Raw genomic sequence first — 23,337 nt, forward strand, 5'->3', positions numbered from 1 at the left:
GAGAGAGAGAACTTGGTATTGCACCTAGTTTTAATCCTCAATATGCTCACCATTAAACACAACATTCATTGGTTATATTGCTTTATTATATTGGTTTGTTCATAGATTGAATGGTATGTGCATGATGGCATTAGTATCAATGTCTAGAGAGTTGTTTCCCCAGGTAACCACCACCACCACCACCACCATCACAACCTTGGCTATATTCATTGTAGTGTCAGTTATGTGCATCGTCACATTGCTAGTACTAACTCAGTGGCTCGTCTAGGTAGTCACCCGTGCCTATCACCGGTTACCCCCCGGCCCCTTCCCTCTACCAATTCTCAGCAACCTCCTCCATCTCCTCGCTTCCTCGTCTCCGCATCGCTCCCTCCAACACCTCGCCCATCATTACAGCCCCGTCCTCTTCCTCCGCCTAGCTTCCTCCCCCACCATCATCATCTCCACTGCCCAGGCTGCTCGCCACATCTTCCATGCCCATGAGAAGACCTTCGCTGGCCGCCCGCCCAGCCAAGTTTCCAGACGCCTCTTCCCTCACCACGTCCTACGGCCCCAACTGGTGCTCCATGCGCCACCTCGCCGCCTCACTCACAACACTCACTCCCCCGTGCTCCACCACCACACGCAATGCCTCTTGAGCCGCCTGCGCCTCGCTGCCACGTCGGGGTCCCCTGTCAACCTCACCGCCTGCCTCTCCACACTGGTGGAGAACATCATGTCACACCTCCTGCTCCGCCAATCCATGTCGGATATCATCCTCTCCAAGAAGAAGAAGCAGAAGAACTTGGCCACAGAAGAAGAAGAAGAAGAAGAAGAAGAAAGCCCCAACCTGAACCTAACCCAGCTGGTACAGGAGGGTAATTTCCTGCTGGGCGCCAACCTCATCGGTGACTTCATCCCTCTCCTGGGATTCCTCGACTTCAGCAGGAAGCGTGCCATGGACCGCTGGCTCTCCTCTGTCGATGCCATCCTAGACCCACTCCTCTCCACCCGAGAAGAAGCAGTAGCAACAGCAGCAGGAGGAGGAGGAGATAAGGATGAAGGAGAAGCGTCCACCCACATTATGGACGCCTTCCTGGCTTCTCACCCTCCACTCACCCGAGATCGCATCAAAGCAATGACGCTGGTCAGCACAGACACACACACACATACACACTATATAGATAGATAGATAGATAGATAAGGTTTGTTGGCTCAGGTTTATTAAAATTTTTGATAGTGTGTTATGTATGGTATGGCAGGAATTGATCATGGCGGGCATCAATGCATCTACCGTAACGCTGGATTGGGCGATGGCCGAGATCCTGTCCAACCCACGGGTGCTGAAGAAGCTTCAGGAGGAATCGGAGAGCGTGGTGGGGAAGGAGAGGATGGTGGAGATAGCGGATCTTCCGAAGCTCCCTTACATGAAGGCGGTCGTGAAAGAGACGCTCCGCAAGCATACGCCGGGGCCGTTCCTCATCCCGCACATGTCCACCGAGGCATGCACCTTGCAGCTGGATGATGGGGATGGGGATGGGGATGGGGGGCCGCATTATCAATATGAGATTCCGTCGGGAACCAGGATGTTGGTGAATGCATGGGCCATCGGAAATGACCCCGCCATATGGAAGGAGCCAACTAAGTTCTTGCCGGAGCGGTTTACCACGGGGCCGGATGTCGATGTCTACGGCCGCCACTTCCAGCTCCTCCCCTTCGGAAGCGGCCGCAGAATGTGCCCTGGCATTGGGCTCGCCATGAGCATTGTGGAGCTAGGCGTCTCAAACCTCTCGCACTGCTTCGAATGGTCCGTCCATGGCAGTGCTGCGGTGGATATGTCTGACAAGTTGGGCCTCTCCCTCCCTCGGATAGCTCCGCTACTTGTTGTGCCCAAGACATTTCGTCTCACCAACGATTTCTGACTATCTCTCGTGTGACATGATGATACGATCCGCCCATGGATTATTAATTGAGTTCACATGATTTGTACATAATTTCGTGCCAAGATTCATGCAGCTCTGTATACCATTTCCGGCATAGATCTAAGTGTACACTGTCCATGGAGGGTTTGGCACAAAAATGGCATCCCTCCTGTTGGAACCTGGTATAATAAGCATTTACTAAGGCCATTCCAACAAACGACACCATTTCGATTTGATATATACCCAAGGATCGCTCCACTGTTTTCTGTTTTAGTTTGAATGCAATTTCCTTTTGCTACTTAAATGACATGATTTAATTTATAACCTGCACAATGTTTAGCCAGACATTGTCCGTGGCTGCTCCAATGAACCGTCCCAGCAATCACTCACCATTAATAAACCTCATTCCGAGCGGCGAGCACTACAATCTAATTCCGGTAACGATTACTCTAATCTCACGGCATATTCCTCGTCTTTGTTACAGGCTAATTTAACACCCAATGTGATCAATCATCCCCGATTACTCTTAACTAATAGTCCGACTCAGTATTCTATTATTTCTTGCCTTTAGGTTTTCATTTTATCATATTGACTATGCCATTGGATCATTCCTTAACAATTACCCTTTCCCAATTACTCTATATTTAAACACCAGATTTACCGTTGTCTCACAATTAAGCATCTAAATCAATCGTTGTATGGAATCTATCCTTCTAATTAAACAATCGTTGCACGTAATCTATCCTCTAATAGTTGCTCACAATTGACAATTTCTCATGTTTATCAGCCTCTTTATCCATCTGTAGTTGCGTTACAGTAATGAATTGAATTAGCTCACTGAGTTCAAACCTGAGTTGTGAGCTACAAATCCTACAAATCTAGTATATTGACACAGATTTTTCAAGTAAACTTAATGAATTGGTTCAATTAAAACGGTGACTTAGAAGTAGTTCCAAAAATTGACCTTAAATTTACATTTTATTTATTCTTCCGTTAGGGGCATAACCATCCTACTATTTACACCTTCTTTATACACTAAATGCATCGCTTGCTTAAGCAAAAAGAACTTATTGTTACTTACCTTAGATGCATACAAAAAGAATAAGAACTTATTGTTGCTTACCTTAGATGCATACAATGTTTCAAGTTTGTTCCATAGAACTTTGGCATCAATTTCATTCACAACATAGTTTAAGACATTATCTCTTACGCATTGTCGAATAAATCCACATACTTGTTGGTTCTTGAAAAACCTTTCCTTGGTGATTTTCCTCTCGGGTTTAGTCGCTTCAAAAATAAGTAAGTTTAGATTTTTCACAAAAAGAAGATATTTCATTTTACCTTTCCATTTGTGTTAATTTGCGCTCTTCAAGCAAACTATCGTGGAAAAATTTGTCTCCATAAGAAATTGTTAAACCTCAGCTCTGATACCACTCGATCAAAATCTTTTTAGCACTTTATCACTTATATGAGACAAGGATTATGTTGTGCAAGATTATTCAAAACAAATAACAAGATACACAACAAAAACTATGCACCATACACTGCAAAAATTTAACGTGGAAAACCCTCAAAGAGGTAAAAATCACTGGACCTAGTCCAAAAATAATTCACTATTAACGTAAAACTTGTAGACAAAGTTCTACTCCAAACAAGTTAGAATACTAGGAGAAAGAAAGGAATGTGAGATTTCCTCAACAATTAAACCCAACTAAAAGACAAAAACAACCACCAAAAAACTCACACCGCATGGCTGGTGACAGAGGTGGTGATGTCTGAAACATCGACGTTTAATGGTGTATAGAAGAGCGTTGATGGAGCAGGCCAAAAGAGAGAGTATGAGCTCTCCAAAATATGTTTTTCTTTTATCACAATGCTCGTTTTACTCTCTTTTTTTGGTAAAAGCACACAATTATATTAATTGTATGTAAAATCCACTTAGTTACAACACTTCTTAGTCTCCTCTACCTATCATATGCCTATGTAGAGAAAGGGGGACGTTCTGTAATGCTATTAAAAAACCTAAATATGCATTTGAGGAAATGATCCCCACATGCTCTATTTTCCACATGAGAATACCTTTCAGCTTCTTTATATAGGCTTTCCCCCCATGTCTATTATCAAACATGAAAGCATTACGCATATTCCAATTGTGTTGTAGACCCGCATAATGTAAAAATTGGAACAATATCTCCATCTCATCATTTGAACCATTTTGAACATATTGAGAAAAAACTCATTGTTGAGGTCTCAAACAACAATGGGTTAAAACTTGCCAAATGTCCGATAAGTACTTCCAAATGGTACACACTATAATAGGACATTAATGAATGTATGTGTACTATCCTCTAATGAAACAATGCAAAAGAAATAAGTGCCAAACCCTAGTCCCCGTCTCTTTAAGGTCGAACCTAATGGGAGCCCACAAATCATGACTCTCCATATGAATACCTTTGCATAAAATGGTAGATGGGAATGCCAACCACGTTGTAATATTTCCCACCACCTTACATCTGACTTACATACATTCCACAACTTTGCTGCTTTAGGAGATAGCCAAGATAATGATGCCATCACATGATATATTTGTAGTGACCTGTAACAAGCGTGTACCATCTTGTAACCGCCATTCTACCCAAGGTGCAAAATTTGTTTTCAATGGCAAAGATCCTTGCAACAATGGTATATCTTGTAATTTCTCCCAAATAAATCCATAATTTGGGGGAATACATAACCATCGTTTGCCATCTCCAAAATCCGACAACCTTTAAGATTCATTATCAACCACATCTTTCAAATGTACAATCCCCAATCGAAATAAACAATTGAATTGAGATCTCAACTTCTCTTTCCCATTTTCAAAAGTGAGTATAGATGTGCAAATACATCTAAGTGTGATCCCTTTTCACATTGTATTTAAAAAATAAAAGTTTTGGGCATCTAGGGCCCATTTACACACAAAACTATGGCTAGAAAACCTAACAGATTTTTCAAGTAAACTTAACGAATTGGTTCAATTAAAACAGTGTACAATGACTTAGAAGTAGTTGCAAAAATTGATGAGAAAGAATGTCTCTCTTTTAAGGTGTCTCTTAAATTTACATTTTATTTCTTTTACACTACTCCCATTAAGGGCATAATCATCTTACTCATAGATTGACATATTCATATTCATGGGCCTTGCCCCACAAATGCATAAGTCTAATAGGAATACGAATACATGTAAATGTATTCTTTTCTTTTTTTTGAAATTTAAAAATAAAAAATTGTTTTTTTCTATGAGCGAGTGAACAACGAGCAGGAGGCGAGGAAGCCTCACCCTAATCCATGTGCATGTTGCTTACACCATCTCCTCCCTCTACATCATGTTCTCAGCTAGAAAATTAGGGTTTCGGCTGAAAACCCTAATTTCTGTCATAATCCTAATCTTGACCGTATTTCTTCTTTTCGGCCTGTGTCCTCAACTCCCTCTTATGGTCTATGTTAATCCTACATCGTGTTCTCGGCTACAAACTCAAGATTTCACTGAAACCCTAAGTTTAGTCGAAGCCCTAATTAATTAATTATTAATGTATTGGGGTGTGCATGTGTTCCTTTGGGCCCCCCTTTTAGTACACCCTTTTTAGGATGCATGTAGCTAAGCCATCCCACCCTTTTAGCACACCCTTTTTAGCTAAGCCAACCCAAATGGGTACCTTTGTATCAACTATAAATTGAGTCAGAAGTAAGAAGCTAACTAGGCTGGTTTTGATCTCTTATGTGCATTTCACATATTGGTGGAGAAGTGGGGTACCAGTCCCCACGTCCAAGCATCCACCTCTTCCCCCTCGCCTTAGGTTGTCCACTAACTTCTTGTCCCACGAGTTTCCCCATTCGACACAATAGCCCTCTTGTCCCCCATCTCAACCAAGTCCAAGTGGCCCTCAGTCCACATGAGCAATTGATCTCTATCCGCCTATAGCTCTCCTGTTCCCCACCTCAGCCAAGTCTAAGTGGCACTCAGTCCACATGATCGATTGATCTCTATCCGCCTATAGCTCTCATGTTCCCCACCTCAGCCAAGTCTAAGTGGCACTCAGTCCACATGATCGATTGATCTCTATCCGCCTATAGCTCTCATGTTCCCCACCTCAACCAAGTCCAAGTGGCACGCACAGTCCACAGGATCGATTGATCTCTATCCACCTATAGCTCTCTTGTTCCCCACCTCAACCAAGTCCAAGTGGCACTCAGTCCACAGGATCGATTGATCTCTATCCGCCTATAGCTCTCATGTCCCCCACCTCAACCAAGTCCAGGTGGCCCTCAATCCACAAGAGCGATTGATCTTTATTTGCCAATTGCTAGCTCGTACACGATAGCCCTCCTATCCCCCACCTCAGCCAAGTCCAAGTGGCTCTCAATCCACAGGAGCAATTGATCTTTATCCGTCGATTGCTAGCTCATTTTCCATCACTAGCCCCATCCAACTATCAGGGTCGGTAGTTCCACTGGGATGTCCTCAACGTCGTTGCTGCTCAACTCAATGTTCAACATATGTTTACGTCCCCATACCATCCTCATACAAATGGTCTCACTGAACACCTCAACAAGACTCTCAAGAAGGAGATTGCCACTTACATCGATCCATGCCACAAAACCTAAGATCAAATCTTGCCTTTTGTCACCCACGCCTGCAATACATCCGTACAAGTGTCGACATGGATCAACCCTTTTTAAGCACTCTATTGGGCGTAACCCTCTCCTCCCATCAGAATCGTCCATTGATGTCCATTTGAAACCTGCCAACATGGATAGTGCCACTTGGGAGCTCTATCTCCAACAGATGCTCCCCCTCCTTCGACAAGTCATTGCTCTTGTTCTTGTTCCCGCTCCTCAGCCTCTTGTTTCTCTCAAGGGGGGAAATGTGGTGTGCATGTGTTCCTTTGGGCCACCCTTTTTAGGATGCATGTACCTAAACCACCCCACCCTTTTAGCACACCCTTTTTAGTTAAGCCAACCCAAATGGGTACCTTTGTATCAACTATAAATTGAGTAAGAAGTAAGAAGCTAACTTGGTTGGTCTTGATCTCCTATGTCCATTTCACAATATTAATTGATTATTAATTAATTAGCTAATATTTTTCAATGAATTAATTAATGTTTTATTGAATTAAGATATGTATTAGTAAATTAATTATTATATTAGTGAGTTAATTAATTATTGATGTATGTGTGTATATGTATATATGTATGTGTGTACATGTATATGTAAATGAATGGTTTTATAATATTCTTGGGGCCATTTTCTATTCTCGAATATCACAAATATTATGGATGTCAAATACCACGAATATCACGCATGGGTCAATCTATGATCCTACTATTTACACATTCCCTTAAATGGAAACAATTAAAACAATGTATTGCGTTCGTTTTACTTAGATTCTATCTAAAAAAAGTACGAGCCATATCTTTCTTCTTGTAGCACGACAAAATAACGAGTCGATGCTCTCAATTACAACTCATATCTTGTTTTCTTCGATCAAGTTAGGTCTCGTAGAATCTTTATATGCTTGAAGGAGATATGTCCAATGATGTTGCTCAACATCTTTGTATTTTGCGCAATGTTTGTGCATTATTATTGATTGTTCCAAAGTATGCACAAATGTTGGCACTTCAAATAATCGTATCTATAGAGGTATCACTTTAATCCAAATTCCTTGGTACGTTATTTGCACTATTATGGTTGTCAGATTGTTATGCACACAGGTACCAAAATCATGACGATTCATGCTAGTACATGGGAATAGGTGGTTGTGATTATGATTACACGTTGTTGACTCTATTGAACGAGATCCCATCCAACACTAAAGTTTGGATGCTCAAGGACATACGAATATTCATGTGATAATATGTATCTCCAAAATTGAGGAGGGTGGAGTTATGGAGAAGGCAAGTGGTAACGAGATTGGTTTGCCATCTAGTCGAGAATTGGGCTTTGTAGAAGATGCGTCCAAGATGGAATCGGTAGTAGTAAGGATTGACATGTGGATAAAAGGGGGGGGGGTTGTTGGACGGAGGACATTTATCATGGGGAAAACACTGTTGGAGGTGGTCGATTCCAATTTGATTCAATGTAAATTTGTTATAAAACCATCTAATATTTTTTAGATCGGGAAATTTGCCTCCCAATAAAACGCACTTAAAATGGGTTCGCACTTAACCGAATGTTTAAAGTACATGTACGTATACGTATACGTATACCGTATACGTGTACATATACGCATACGTGTATGTACATATACAGAAGACTTAAGCACAATCCTGCAGAAACACTACTGGAAGAGAACAAGAAGATGCTGCGATTCTCTGCAAGCCCCGCCTCTCCTCTCCACGATATCTCGCAGACACACTCAAACCTCCATCGTTCCTTCTTCTTGACGAAAGAGAAGAAGACGAAACCACTTTCTTCCTTCTCTGTCTATGCAGGAAAACGAGGGCCATCTTCACACACTTTAAACAACAAGAGCGAGACAGGCTACTGTAATGGAAATGGTAATGGAGATGGAGATGAAATGTTCAATAAACAAGACAATTCTGAGAAATGGAACGCTGACAGTGACGAAGAAATGTTGTCTCTGATGGAAGGTTTCCACGATTCGTTTCCAATCATAAGGACATATAGGAATGATCTGTGTAATATAGAGATATGCGGTAATGCTGTGCGTTCATCAGTTCTGACAGCTATGGCATCCGATCAGAGCTTCACTGCTTCTTTGAACATGAAGAATAATCGTCCACTCACTGTTCTTCAGACTGTTCTTCCTGGTAGCTCTGGTGACCATAGCACAATCTCAACAAAACTTGTAAGCAATTCTTCCCTCAATCAAAATGAGACTTTTGTTTACGTTGTTTTTCTATGTTCTCCTGCCTTAATCCATGGTAATTCGTCGATTTTCATTTTTTTTTTCACAGCTAATCATTTTTAGCTTGAGTTTTCATGCTATTACTTGTCGAGCAATGAAAATGAAATTGAATTTCGTATTTTGTCATTGTATGCATTGAAAAACTTGTTTTTTCATGCTGTTTATTATTAATCAATAAGATTTTGGTAAGTATACATAATATTTCTTCTTAAGCAATAAAAATTATATGATTTTCATTTTTGTTCTTTGTAAGCAATGGAACCTAGGCGAATTTCATATTCATTCCTCCTAGGTAACGAAAATTAGCTCTATTTTTTCATACCCTTCACAGGAAGCAGTTGATTTTCATTTTCATTCTGCTTAAGTTTTGGACCTTAGCTTGATATTAGCTTCCATAGCTTGTGATGTAAATTATGAAGCAAACTAAAGCATAGTTAAAGCAAGAATTTCGTAGAAACTTAGGTGTATTCATAGCCATAGCTGCTGATGTAATTTGTAATGGTCAAGCTAAAGCTTAGCTGAAGTAAAAACTTATGTAAAGTCCTAATTTTGAGAATTCTGACTGGAAATCACAGAATACATCTATCTCCATTTCGTGTTAGTCTCCATAAATCTTGTAAGCTAATATTCTGTCTAGAATACTCAGTTGAAGGAAATTCTTGATGAAAATCCTATATTTGAAAACATTACTTTCAGAATGATGTAATATTTTAATTTCTGGATCAATTCCTGCCCACTGCCAAAAGGTTAAGGGACCTGATGACAGGTGAGCCGGTAGCCTAAGCCCCTGTGAACAGCGGCTATAACTATGACAGTCCTACGGGAACATGAAGATTAGTTAGTCCGATAGACCTTCCTGGAAAAAACAACCAAGGAAGCGGGGTAATCTTGGTGGTATTGTCTCCTTGAGGGGATCAATGATCAGATAGCAGCCCTCCAACAGGCAAGCTCGTTACAGAAAACCAGGCAAGAGACATACCCGGTCCCTAAAGTCTTTCTTGCAGGGGACTGCTCAGCCTTAACCCTATGGAGCTGAAGTAACCCACCCCGCAGTTCTAAGAAAAGCTCGAATGACTTTTAAGAAGTGGGTACTTGTACCCAAAACTGATGCAGGTGGATAGGTAGAGAATACCTTGGGGTAGCGAGGCAACTGTCTATAAGGAATACGTTGCTATGTCTCCGAACACTCCACCCAATTCATAGCTTATTCAGCCTGGCTTGATTACAAATACCCAATATGATGGAGATCCTTTGCCTGATCCCCCATGCATGTTCCAGTGGATCACGTTTTACACAGGGCTTGTAAACTTGAATTCTATCAACGATTCGCCTAAGTAATGTAACTTGGATTGGCTAACAGCCATAGCTTGAGATGAACAAACCATGAAAGAAAACTTCAATCAAAACTTGTGATAATACCTAACTTGGATGATACTAATTGGACCTTATGTAATGTGTCTTTCTCTCTACCTTCTGAAACTTTAAAATTTGCAACTGTAACTTGTGCAAGTTTTAGAACTAGGCCATAGTTAAAAGAAAACCTTGATGGGCACTTGTGGTGAAAGCCTAATATTTGAGGAAACTAACTGAATCTAGTGTACTACATCTAGCTAGTTCTAACAATATGTTTCTTTCTTTTAGTTTGCACCTAGTTTTCAGGTTGCAGAAAGAGCAAAGAGGTTATCCCTGCCTAAGGAGTTGTCTTCTAGAGACATTGTTCATAAATTTTTTGAGGCTGTCCATATGCAACAACTTTCTAAAGTTTACATTGAGCTTTATGCTCCTGGAACCAGAAGGGACACAAGTGCCTTGGAAAGGGATGAAATGGTAAGAATGAAGCAAAAATAATCTGCCTTCCATCATCATTATCATCACCATCTCATGAACACGAATCATCAGATTAATGTGCTCATATGGTTTTTTTTCTTTGAAGGCACAAACAGTGTTTAGTTTTGAGTCATCAAGTAAAAGTGCACTAGATCAATTTGGGAGAGCGGTTACCTTATACGCAATATCAGGTATCAAGGGTAATAATAAACAGAGGAGGTATTTCAAAAGCATGTGGGATACTTGCCATTGGATTCCTAGTCTACAGTCACCTGTAAGATTCTGTATGCTTTCAACGAAAGAGATTGAAAATCAAGCAAGGAAGCTCAAAGATTCCTCTGTTTTATTCGAGGATCCACCTGATTTAAGCAGACTTAACCGATCATGGTGGCCTGTATCTGCTTCTGTAATGAATGCTGCTAGAAAATGTTTGGATAAAGCCACAGACAATTGGATCTATGAACACTTGTTCATGCATAAGCTCCAAATTGATACCAGTATACTTGATGTCAGTGTAGTTGGAGGCAATTCATCTTCAAAGGAATCAAAAGAAATCCTTTTGACCCATGCTCAAGTGGTATGGCATCAAACCTTGTAACATGAAGCGTATGTCAGCTCCTTTCCTTTTAAGAAATATAAATTTACAAGGTCCTATGTATCTCACAATAGAATTCAGATATATCTTTGCACATACTGGGCCTCCTGTCAATGAATTTGTCTAGCCATAGTTGACATCTAGTAGCATACTGGTAACTTGTGATGAAACATCATGAGTCAAGAGATCATCCTTCAACAAACTAGAGTAAAGGTAGGGTGAACAACACTTTGTCATCTGGAACTCGTCCAAAGTTTCTTAAATCAACACCTTCTGCAATTCATCCAAAGTTTCTGAGATTGTCATCTAGAATGTTTCCAGAGTTTCTAAAAGGAAAATTGAAAAAATTCTTTCTTCTCATGTCAGGTGGATTTGGCAAATGCATTGGACCTGTATTATGAAGACAGATTTACCCTTTCAGATAAAATCCTCCAATGCGGGGCTGTCATAGATTTTCAAGATGTGCCTAGGAGTAAGGTAGACTTTTAAATTACTTGTATGATCAGGACATGGGAAAAAATGTTTCTAAGTATCAATGATTGTATGTCTTATGTGTTGAAGGTGGCCAAATTTCTCGATGCAACCACTGTTGGTGGTATGATCCTTGGGATTGGGATTTTTGCATGGCTTGTGGCTGCACGAATGAGAAAACCCTCTGGATTGTTAAGCGAAATCCCAACGTTGAATACCAAAACAACAGTCGCAAAATCTGAACAATCTTCTACCATTGAGCGAAATCAAGAAGTATAAGATTTTTAAGCCTTAAGTTTGATTCAGAACCTGATACTTCCGATGGTTTTAGGTTTATATCTAAAAGGATGCTTATTACAGCTATCCATTCCCATAAATGAACAAATTTCTGGAGCTGAAATGGAATTCCTTTGCAAATTAGTTGCCACCAAATTGGTGGAGGCATTTTCATGGGAACTTAAAATTCAAAGCTGTGTTGGAGAAGGTGCCTGGACGACTTGCAGCAGCCAATCTAATTCTCTTGAAGTATCCACTGAGGTGATGGGTGAACAATCTGCTTCTATAAGAGGAGATTCAAAATATGAGACAGAAGATGGTCCGGTTGAACTATCTGTATTAAATCTTCAGAATGCAGATATCCCAAGGATAAATGATCAGGAAAGGCTAATTTATCAGGTAAAGCATAATCTCTTTTTCTATCAAGTTTTACTGGTATAACCTTTAGTCACTTCAGTTTGTACATAAATGAGCAGTTTCCGAAGATGGAACCAAGGAACTACCAATATGTCTGATATCTTCATTAATAGGGCATGAATGACCAGGCAATAATATGTAGTCAGGACAAGATGAATGGATGTCAACCTGAAAAGATAATTTCAAATAATCTAGATGTTGCTCTATAAATGACCCACAGCATGTGTTTGTATCTTTGAACTCACTTTTCCTTCACCACTCTGGGTTATTTGATTATCCTACCTTATTGTCAACTTACTCTTTGTTGGTATCAGAGCCCAAGTTTCTGATCCATCTACTGCAATTTTAAACTTTTCTTAGTTTTCTATTGTCCAGTGACCCTTTTATGTTGTCCACTTTTTCCACCCTATCTTTGTATGTAATTATATACCTAATTTATTTAAAGGTATATAGAGTGGGCGAGAGTGAGCATCCATGTTTCACACCAAATCAATCAAGCCACTACATTTAACATCCTATTAGAAGTGCAGACTTCTCTTGATATAGATCCTCAATTCTATATGTTCCGGGACCATGATGACCTATATTTTTTGCATGAGTCAATCACATGATAATGTGTTAAAGGCTGTGCAGAAGTCCATAAATCAACAATACATTTCCTGTATGAGTTCTACTATTCAATAAGGACTGTTAGGGCTCATATGTAATCCTCGGTGGCGAACCCCTTATTGAATAAGGGGTGTTGTGTGAACCCCTACCTGCTTGTGCTGCTAAGTGCCATCCATTTATCGCTCTCAACTGGCTAACATTGAGTCTAGGATCAAGCCACATAGTTGGGCCAAGTAGTGGTCAATCTTGCTAATCGTCTTGTTTCTAGGGATAATGGCAGCTCTACTCTTGGTAAATGGTAGTAGGGAAACCTTCACGTATGTTCAGAACATATCCAATATATATGTCCTCCAATGTGACAATTGCATGTTTTGGTAGTTCTCTTACTAATGCGTTTTCTGAGAAAAAGAGTGGTTTTTTGTTAACTATAGGTTGCCATTTCAAGGGATGGAACCATTCTAGGTTTTCAACCACTAAATAGAGCAGCTGTTTCTAAGTGGGCTATTATGCCATTTGTGCCAATTTTATATGGTAAACAAAAGCTTGCTCTAGGTATATTTCTCAACCCTCCGTTTTTATATATGTGTAATTTTGGGCTCCTGTGTAATTGTGGCCTTGTCATTTCCTTTATTTTCATTTCTTTCCATCTCTCTCAAAATGTTTTCACTGTCGTTTTTATTTGGCAGGATTTTGGGAATGGCCATTAAAATATAGATCTAAACCGAGAAATGCAGTGATTCTGGAATTGAATATATCTATGGATATAGCTTCCCCATATGCATCAGTTAAGCCAGTTGCTTTGTAATGGGTAAAATTTCCTGATGGAAGATTTACTCAAACCTCATTCTTGAGATAGTTTTGCATTTGGTGTGTATGGAACAAAGGGAAAGTAAATCTGTGGGAGGACGTGCTGCTTAGCTCTAAATTATTTCCCCTTTTGTAATATTGGTATCCCTTCCCTAAAGGTCATTAAACTACAAATGCTGTTTAGAAAGTAAAGTTCAGCCTCGTCTACAGGCTCACATCTGTTGTAAGATATTTTTCACCTGAACTGTAATTGATATTTCTTTTACACAACTTATATGTTTCTTTCTTTGGCATCTCCAGTCTTTCAGGAAATGATATTTCGTTCTTTGACATCTCTGATGAATGAATGGGTGCATCCAAGGCTGAGGTCTACAAGTGAAAGGCTTTGATCAAATGCCACAATTTTAAATAAATAGTAGTACATACGGTACATTTGCTTTTGGTCTTTAGAAAAACAAAAGATCAGTGGAAGTGATAATAATTGGAATGTTAATGAATGAATTGGTCAAGAGGATAGTGGAGATAAGATAGGGACAAGAATGGCATACAAATTTCATGGAAAGATCAGCGGAAGTGATCATAATTGGAATGTTAATGAATGAATTGGTCAAGAGGATAGTGAAGATAAGATAGGGACAAGAATGGTATACAAATTTCATGGAAAGAGGGTAGTATCAGATTTCAAAATTGACTCCCGTGTTTCTCTTACATAGTTGAGATACCACTCACCTTGCAGCATGAAGCTGCCCATTGACTTAAATTTAGCAAAGTGATCCATTTCAGCGACTCTTGTAACTTAAGCTAGTCCTAACTTGGACAACTAGCGAGATTTAAGCAATAATTGAATCTTAGGAGAGTTCCCACTTTGGTCAACTCTGAATGTTTAGATGTGTCCTCAATGTGGATGATTCATAGTTCTCGTACATAGATAAATCATTGAATTGCCCCTTATAAAATTTCAGTTAGTTCATTTCGACAACTCCTAAAACTATGCATGTATTGATTTAAGTGAGTGCCAACTTAATGCAAATGATGACTTAGATTGCTGTGGTTAATGATGGGTGCCTCAAAAAAATATTCTTCGAAGTTGCCTTATTATTTATGACCCATGAATTAGCTCATGGGTTTTTGCTCCATCTTTTCTTATGCCAATTATTTGTACTATTTTTTTGTCTATTGGAGATCTTTTGTTGTCTATTTATGGATTAAAGCTCTAGAGCTAAACAATCCTTCACATTATGTTGGAAACAATCCTCAAGCTAATCTTTGTTGGAAACTCGAAAATGAGAGTAATAATGGCACTAGCAACAAATTACAAGTTATGGCATTTCAAACATTATTTTGGGGATACTTACTAAATTAAAGTGCTAGACTTTCCAAGACATTTTTTTAAATAAGATTTTAAAACTTTCTTTGACGTTGCATAATCTCCGACACTTATGTAAATTGTGCTACAATTTTAGTAATTTAGAAATTGCAAAATAATGTAAATACTGAAATTTCTTACTTATGAACATTTGATAGTTGGCTATCATATCATGTTCACTTCTTTGTTTCACCATATATGTGTTATATTTTTAGTTTGTAGTGCTTACTTATTTTCAAACACTAGGTAAGATTTTTTTGTAAGGAATCATGTGTTACTTATTTAGCAAAAATCAAGACCAATTGAGACAGTACGATAGGATGGTTCTAGGAACGTATTATGTGTGGGTGCAACCAATGCAAGAATTAGACTAGTCAAAAACAACAAATCACAATGGATCATGTGTAGAAATGAAAAGTATGGCATTGGGGCATTTGAGAGAAATTATGAAATTTAAATGATGATGAATCAAATACTGTATTGTTTTTTATATTCTAAAATCTAGTCTTTAATTTGTAAGAATTGCATATATATAGTTTTAAAATTTATAGTTAATTTAGTTCATATTTACTTTGGTTGATACAATATCATGTTGATATAGTTCAAGGCCTTTCCATAACAAACAAGAGAATAAGAAAGGCCAAAGAGGTTGTACTCTCATGGGCTTATTAAATTTATTAACATGTAGGGAGTGTCACTAGTGTGAATTCGATTTTTTTGAAGGATAATGTTATGCCTAAATCTTGTGGTAGTGCAAAGAAAGATTTATCATCATATGTGAGATTAGATTATAACATGGTTTCATGTTTGTCCAAAAATGATTACTCCTTGCTTTGCAAATATTATCTTGACAATAACATTTTCCCAACTTTGTCGTGCAAACCATTGCTGCCCAGACCTTTAAGGAGGTAATATGTTGTTAAAGTGCTAAGGCATTCTCCGCTTACTCCCTAGTTAAGGCATCATAACATCTTTCAGTATCCTTATCAGAAGTTTATTTCGTACTCAAGTATTATTTGTGAGAACCATGTTACAGGCATAACCTTATAGAACATCACATGTTCCCACATATCATAGGTCCATATCGATTTGTCCCAGATCCTAGGGTAATTGTTTCTTGACTATCCTACCCTTAAACCATTAAATTTAGCTATAAATTTGGTACATAAAGTTATGCCTATCCACCTCCAAATTAGTGTGCGGGGACATCCACCATCAACCTTTCTATTATTAAGGTGGGCATGATTGTGTCAATTTCCATTTAGCCAATAATGCATAAATTAACTCAAAAGTAAATTCTAGTCACAAACACACAAGACATGACCTTTTACTTAATCACGAAGGGACTTTATCACGTTGCCATGCACTTGGTACAAGAATGAAGAGATAATAAATGAACTACTAAGATTCCATTAGTCTCCACACGTTATTACAAGTTATTAAAGATACAATAAAAAGGTTATTAACTTTATAATAAGGAGAATGATTAAGAGGATTGTGTGTGTGTGTGTTTAGGGTTTAGGATAGAATAATAAGGTTATTAACTTTATAATAAGGAGAATGATTAAGAGGATTGTGTGTGTGTGTGTGTGTGTGTGTGTGAGAGAGAGAGAGAGAGAGAGAGAGAGGCTTAAGATTTAGCTTTAGTGAGGGCCTTTAAATAAGGCCTAGTAAAAGGTTTATCATTCACCTTTATACTTCTTACTTATTACAACTATGTCTAAGGTTATGGATATTACCTTTCTACCCCATTATAATGTTAGCTTCTCTCTCTAACCCTTTAGTGTAATTACCTTACCCTAGTGGTAAGTTGTTAGCACTACAAGCATTGCGTTGTGGGTTCAAAACCCAATTTCTTCATCGCTCTATTATATACTTCTTATATATCTCTTAATTCACTAGATGCCACTGTGGAATGTAGGGGTTGAACCCATGACCACCTGGTCTCCATTGGGCAACCTTACCAACTGAACTACATCCATCTAGGCTCTCTCTTTCTCTCTCTCTCTCTCTCTCTCTCTCTCTCTCTTTATTGGGGGGTTTTAACTGAGGAAGAACCCTTGTAAAAGGTTTATCGTTCACCTTTATACCTCCTCCTTAGTTGACTAAATTACAACTATGTCCCATTTACAATTGGGATTGTATAAGGTTATGGATATTACCTTTCTATCCCATTACAATGTTAGGTTATGTGTGTGTGTCTCACACAATTATATTAATTGTATGTAAAATCCACTTGTTACAACTTCTTAGTCTCCTCTCCCTAGGGACATCTCGTAAAGCCAATAGAAAACATGAATATGCACTCGAGTTCTCTCTCTCTCTCTCTCTCTCTCTCATGAATGGGTAAATATCCCATTTTTTGTTGTAAGCCATTTGTCTCATGGGCCAATTTTGGCCTTAGAAGATGTTAATCTCTCTCTCTCTCTCTCTCTCTCTCTCTCTCTCTCATAAATAATGGCTTTCATTACGAAAGAAAAAACACCACCATGACTAACTTACTACAAAGTATGGAACCCTTCTATCTAGGGATCTAAAGAATACTACGACACCAAACTCAATGCTACCCTACACACCAATTCAAATGGCAAATATGATGATATGTGACCTTGCAGAGTTCTCTCTCTTCCTAGTTGAGATTTCGTGACTTCTCTGGCATTGTCATTTACCACAAAAGAAGTCCTTTTAACTTAAGAACATATTTTCTCACCCCAACTTGGGAATAAAAAATGAAGGCATTCTGCATATTCCAATTCAACCATAGCCCCCAATACCTCAAGAACTCAAAATTAATTTGAAAATGAGGCATCGGTTCATTGTTCTCCATATGCGCAAAAACCCAACTAAAGGAAGATAGACTTACTCTTGTTAGAGACATCCACACTAAACTGATACACCTCCAAACCATCCTTTCCATCGGGCATGAAATAAATCGATGCCTACTATGTTCCAATTCCACAAAACAAAAGAAACACAATCTTTTAGTAATGTTTCTTTTTTTTAATGCATCCCCTAATGGTAAAGCTCCAACCATAACTCTCCAAATAAATACCTTGGCTCGTAGCATCAATCGAGAACACCAACCTGCCTTGATCACATAAAACCACCAAGTAATGGGCTTATGAAAACCCCATATCTTTATAACCCTTTCTTCCAACCACTTATGTTTGTCAATCAACTTGTGATAAGCAACATTCGTTGAGATCGTAGTCAATCTCTTATTTCCAACAAACCTCCAATCAAGCTCTTGAGATCGCCCATCTAAATCAGGAATTGGCTCATGCGAAGATAGTATTTGTTGCAACTTATCCCAAATAAAGTTATAACCTTTTGGAATACGAAATGTTGATCTTATTGTTCGAAAAGCCATTAATCTTCTTTGTGAAACCAACATAGCATCCTTAACTCTTACCAAACCCAATCTAGCCATCCGATTAAATTGAAGGTTAAGAATTTGTTTACCTTCCCACCTCAACAACCTTGATGTTGCCAAAACCTCCATTTGTAATGAATTGGCACATCCCCTTTCTTGTGGGGGATGCCATTCCACAAAATCCAACATACTTTGCCAAGATGTCAACAAATGATTAACTATCATAGACCCTGTACATTTGACATCCCTGTCAGAATTAATTACATTCCACCAATTCGCTTCAACCTTCATGTTTCCGAGCTTTATTCCGTTCTTCTCTATAAAGTATGCCACCATTTCTGTCCAAGGTTGTACACCTTCAAACATGAATCGAATGAAAATAAATCGACGAGCCACCATATGCTCATATAGATTCAATATTGATGCCCCACCAAGACGCTTAAGAGTACAAACATGATCCCATGCCAACCATGACAAGGCACTTTTCCCTTTTCTTTTCCATAACAACATTCGCATCGAGCGTGACAACATTTCAAGAGCTTTCTTTGACCATGGGAGCAAAGGAAGATAATAAGATACCATAGAGACCATAATCGATTGGACCACCTTAAGTCGTACATGAAAAGGCCAAAATTGAGACCTCCAATACATAAACTTATCCTCCAACCTTTTGGATACCCACTCAATAAGTTTCACATGAGAAACTTCCACCCCAATTGAATATCCAAGATGACGACAAATCATACCACGATGTACTATCCTTCCTGACCACCCCAACCCTAACACATCTTGTTCTGTACATGAAATGAGGACAGATTTATGTATATTAATTCTCAACCCCGAAGCCTTTGAAAACAATTCCCACACGTCTCTTGTCTTACTAATATTTTCCCGATTAGGTGCCAAAAACATAATATGGTCATCTGCGAGAGCTTGAACAATACATGGCTTCCCTGATGGCAACCTTAGTCCAAGCAATTCTTCTCCCGTAGCCATATTGTGTAACTTAACAAGAATAGGATGTGTCACAATAGTGAATAGTAAAGGACGTACCGGGCATCCTTGTCTAACTGACCTCCGAATAGAAATTGGTTGGGTTACTCCTCCATTAAACATCACATGTGAAACCGAACCATCCCCTAATGTGTATATCAACTTAGACATACGATCACCAAAACCCATATGAGACATCAATTGATTTATAAATGACCAATCCACATTATCATAGGCTTTCTCGATATCCAATTGTAGCAACACTAATTCTTGTTTAGACTCCTTTGCATAGTCAATTGCCATTTGAACATTTAAAATATTATGTAAAATGTCTCTTTTTGCTAAAAACCCATATTGAGCATTATGAATAATAGAAGGTAAAACCTTATGCAACCTATTGGCCATCACTTTTGCAAAAATCTTGTACATTCCCCCTATCAATGAAATAGGCCTCCATTGAGCAAAGGAAGATGGAGAAGGTACCTTCGGCAAAAGCTTGATCAAACCAATCTTCCAAGAATGAGGCATTTCCCCTGATGTCCACACCTTCTGAAATAAAATCGTAAAAGGCCCCTTTAACTTAATCACATATTTCTTAAAGAGTTCATGTGTTAATCCATCCCACCCAGGACTCTTATCATTAGCAAGATGTGACATGACATGTTCCACCTCATCCTCTGAAATATTAGCATCTAATGATTGTGCCACATCATGCGATACATGATTTTTCACTCCATTAAAAAATACATCTCCATCCTTTTTAACATTATCATCGATACACACTTGTACATCCAACAATTGTGTATAATATTCTATGCATTTCTTCACAATTTCTTGAGGATCGGAACACATGATACCATTTTCCTCTAACCTTACCACATTATGTCGTGCATGTGATTCATAAAGGTCATGGAAAAACTTATGTGATTGTGACATGACATGTTCCACCTCATCCTCTGAAATATTAGCATCTAATGATTGTGCCACATCATGCGATACATGATTTTTCACTCCATTAAAAAATACATCTCCATCCTTTTTAACATTATCATCGATACACACTTGTACATCCAACAATTGTGTATAATATTCTATGCATTTCTTCACAATTTCTTGAGGATCGGAACACATGATACCATTTTCCTCTAACCTTACCACATTATGTCGTGCATGTGATTCATAAAGGTCATGGAAAAACTTATGTGATTGTGACATGACATGTTCCACCTCATCCTCTGAAATATTAGCATCTAATGATTGTGCCACATCATGCGATACATGATTTTTCACTCCATTAAAAAATACATCTCCATCCTTTTTAACATTATCATCGATACACACTTGTACATCCAACAATTGTGTATAATATTCTATGCATTTCTTCACAATTTCTTGAGGATCGGAACACATGATACCATTTTCCTCTAACCTTACCACATTATGTCGTGCATGTGATTCATAAAGGTCATGGAAAAACTTATGTGATTGACAATTAGCATCATCCACTTCTTGTCTTAGACGATGTAGTCTAGCATGTTGATAATTTTTTGCCATTAGGTCATGCATCGCAGAAATTAATACCTCTTGATATCCCATCAACTCTACATCCGTTGGCCAATAAGTTAACAATGAGTTGCATTTATCAAGCAAATTAACTAGGAGACTTAATTTCTTTCTCCTTTTAAAAGCATGGTGAATTCCATAATATCTAGTTAACCTCTAAACATTTGCAACAAATACTTCCCACGCTTCATACCCATCAAATTGAACACGATAGGCAAATACATCAATCAATTGACACATATAGGCATGGAAGACCTCATGATCCAAAAATGATGAATTAAAAATCAACGGTGATTTTCCTAAAAACTCATGAAAACCTCTAATTGAGTGGTGATTGAACTCAAAAATTAATGGGAAATGATCTGATATAATTGACCCATAAGACACTGAAATATCCAAAATCTCTGGTAAAAAACCTTCGGTATGCATTACATACATTCGATCCAACCTACTCCAAGTATCCTTATATTGAGCCGATTGAAAGGTATAACCAGGTTCATCTCCCTTGATCCATTTCCATACATCCCTTAACATGACTTCAGTCTCAAAATCTCTCCATTCTTGAGCCTCTGGTCCATCCATAATAGAGTGGATAGATGTTGATTGATTTGTCTCACAACAAACATTAAAATCTCCCATCAATAAACCTGGTCTACCATTATGAAGCACTGAGTTTAGAGATCTCCATAACAACTTTCGTTCTTGTGAAACATTTGATGCATACACACCAACTAACCAAATAGCTTGCCCTTCATAACATATCTCTACCACAATCAATCTTCCAAATTCATCTGAAACAATTACTTTTGGGTGAAATTTATCTCTTATAAACATGACAATCCCAGAATAATCCCCATGAACCTTGCCAGCATAACATAATTTATAACCCTTAGAATTGTTGGGAGACAGGTCCCTCTGGATGTGAAGGGAGAAGAACAGTGCCGACGAACAAACTCGGCCGAGGCCGAAACGGTATGAGGAGTAGCCGGCTACGGAGAACCGGATGGTGCAGGCCCGGTGTGAACCGGATGAGGAGTACCCGGCTACGGAGAGCCGGATGGTGCAGGCCCGGTGAGAACCGGATGAGGAGCACCCGGCTACGGAGAGCCGGATGACGCAGACCCAGTGAGAACCGGAGGAAGAGACATATTCGTAAATATGTTTCTGAGAGCCCATCGAGGCTATATTTGTAAATAGCCGAAAAGTCATATTAGTATAAATATGACTTAGGGCAAACTTTTAGTTGTTGTTGCTGTTATTTTTTTGTTGGCGAAAGAAGAAGAGAGAGCGCGTAACTGTACAGAGAGAGAGAGAGAGAGAACGAGGTTGTTGCCTCTGTTGTAACCGCCGCCTGTGGCGAAGATCGTGAGCACGAGGTCGTTGCCTCCGTGAACTCACTGTTTGTACATTCTCACATAGTGACAGTTTGCAGCCTGTGGACTGCCGTGGTTTTTCCCCTAGTTTGGGGTTTTCCACGTAAACCTCCTGTGTATTGTGTGTATCTTCTCTCTCAATTCGTGTCGTGCATTTGTTTCCCGTTTTCTGCGTATGAAAAGAAGCTCGGTTGTGGCCGAGTGTTGGACATAAGGAGCGTTTGAGTTCCCGTCAAGAGTAACTAATTAAACCAACATTCTGATGATCTTTATGCTCTACTGCACATAAAACATCCCATTGCTCACTTAACACAATCCTCCAAACCTCATGCATTCTAAATCTAGAACACAATCCCCTCACATTCCATGTGGTGGTCTTCATACTTTATTTTTTCCTTTTATTTGAGAAATCTCCTTCTCCTTCACTGCTAATGTTTCTGCCATATCCTGAAATAAATCCCCTAAGATTGCATATGAATTACTATGGGAATGCAAAACTCCAGACCCCGATGGCTCCTCATATGAACGAGGCACCGATTTCCGTTTATTCCAAGGAACATACAAATTACCTTTATTATCAAAAGATAATTTCTTTGGATAGTCCTCTTGACGAGCCCATGGTTTATTCCGCATGGGATGTGTCGGTGTGACCTTCTCCATAGATACATTATGCCCAACATTTTTATTAGACTTCTTCATCTTTCCAGAAACTATTGACCATTGTCCTTCATCCTGTAGAGTCTTTCCATCCTTCTCATTCACAATTTGTGGTTCCTTTGTTTGCTCTAAAATTGTCAAATCTTGAATCTGATCATGAGTTGTAGGCTCTTCATGTACCACTTCCACTACACTATTTCT

The 23,337-nt window shown here is 38.9% G+C and overlaps 2 protein-coding genes and 1 long non-coding RNA gene across 3 annotated transcripts; 2 read left to right on the forward strand and 1 right to left on the reverse strand.

The window, feature by feature from the left end:
- The first annotated feature begins 1,042 nt into the window (after positions 1-1,042).
- On the forward strand, positions 1,043-2,177 carry LOC147863967 (cytochrome P450 71AU50-like). The gene is made up of 2 exons (XM_087319881.1): positions 1,043-1,126; positions 1,242-2,177. The coding sequence occupies exons 1-2, from the start codon at positions 1,064-1,066 to the stop codon at positions 1,899-1,901; spliced, it is 723 nt and encodes a 240-aa protein (XP_087176007.1). The 5' UTR covers positions 1,043-1,063; the 3' UTR covers positions 1,902-2,177.
- A 5,999-nt stretch (positions 2,178-8,176) lies between these two features.
- Positions 8,177-14,145, forward strand: LOC147863968 (deneddylase). Its single transcript, XM_087319327.1, has 8 exons — positions 8,177-8,749; positions 10,451-10,636; positions 10,743-11,213; positions 11,598-11,708; positions 11,793-11,975; positions 12,063-12,377; positions 13,436-13,556; positions 13,691-14,145. Exons 1-8 carry the CDS (start codon positions 8,177-8,179, stop codon positions 13,807-13,809), a joined length of 2,079 nt encoding a protein of 692 aa, XP_087175453.1. The 3' UTR covers positions 13,810-14,145.
- A 7,353-nt stretch (positions 14,146-21,498) lies between these two features.
- Positions 21,499-23,106, reverse strand: LOC147863969 (uncharacterized). The gene is made up of 2 exons (XR_015529851.1): positions 22,732-23,106; positions 21,499-21,994 (listed from the first exon to the last, which is right to left on the reverse strand). It is a non-coding gene; the product is annotated as an uncharacterized LOC147863969 (long non-coding RNA).
- Positions 23,107-23,337: the final 231 nt, after the last annotated feature.

This window comes from Azolla caroliniana, unplaced genomic scaffold (genome assembly GCF_043228905.1).
Source record: "Azolla caroliniana isolate FFs.n. ecotype wild unplaced genomic scaffold, voAzoCaro1.0.p SCAF_5, whole genome shotgun sequence".
Classification (NCBI taxonomy): Eukaryota; Viridiplantae; Streptophyta; class Polypodiopsida; order Salviniales; family Salviniaceae; genus Azolla; species Azolla caroliniana.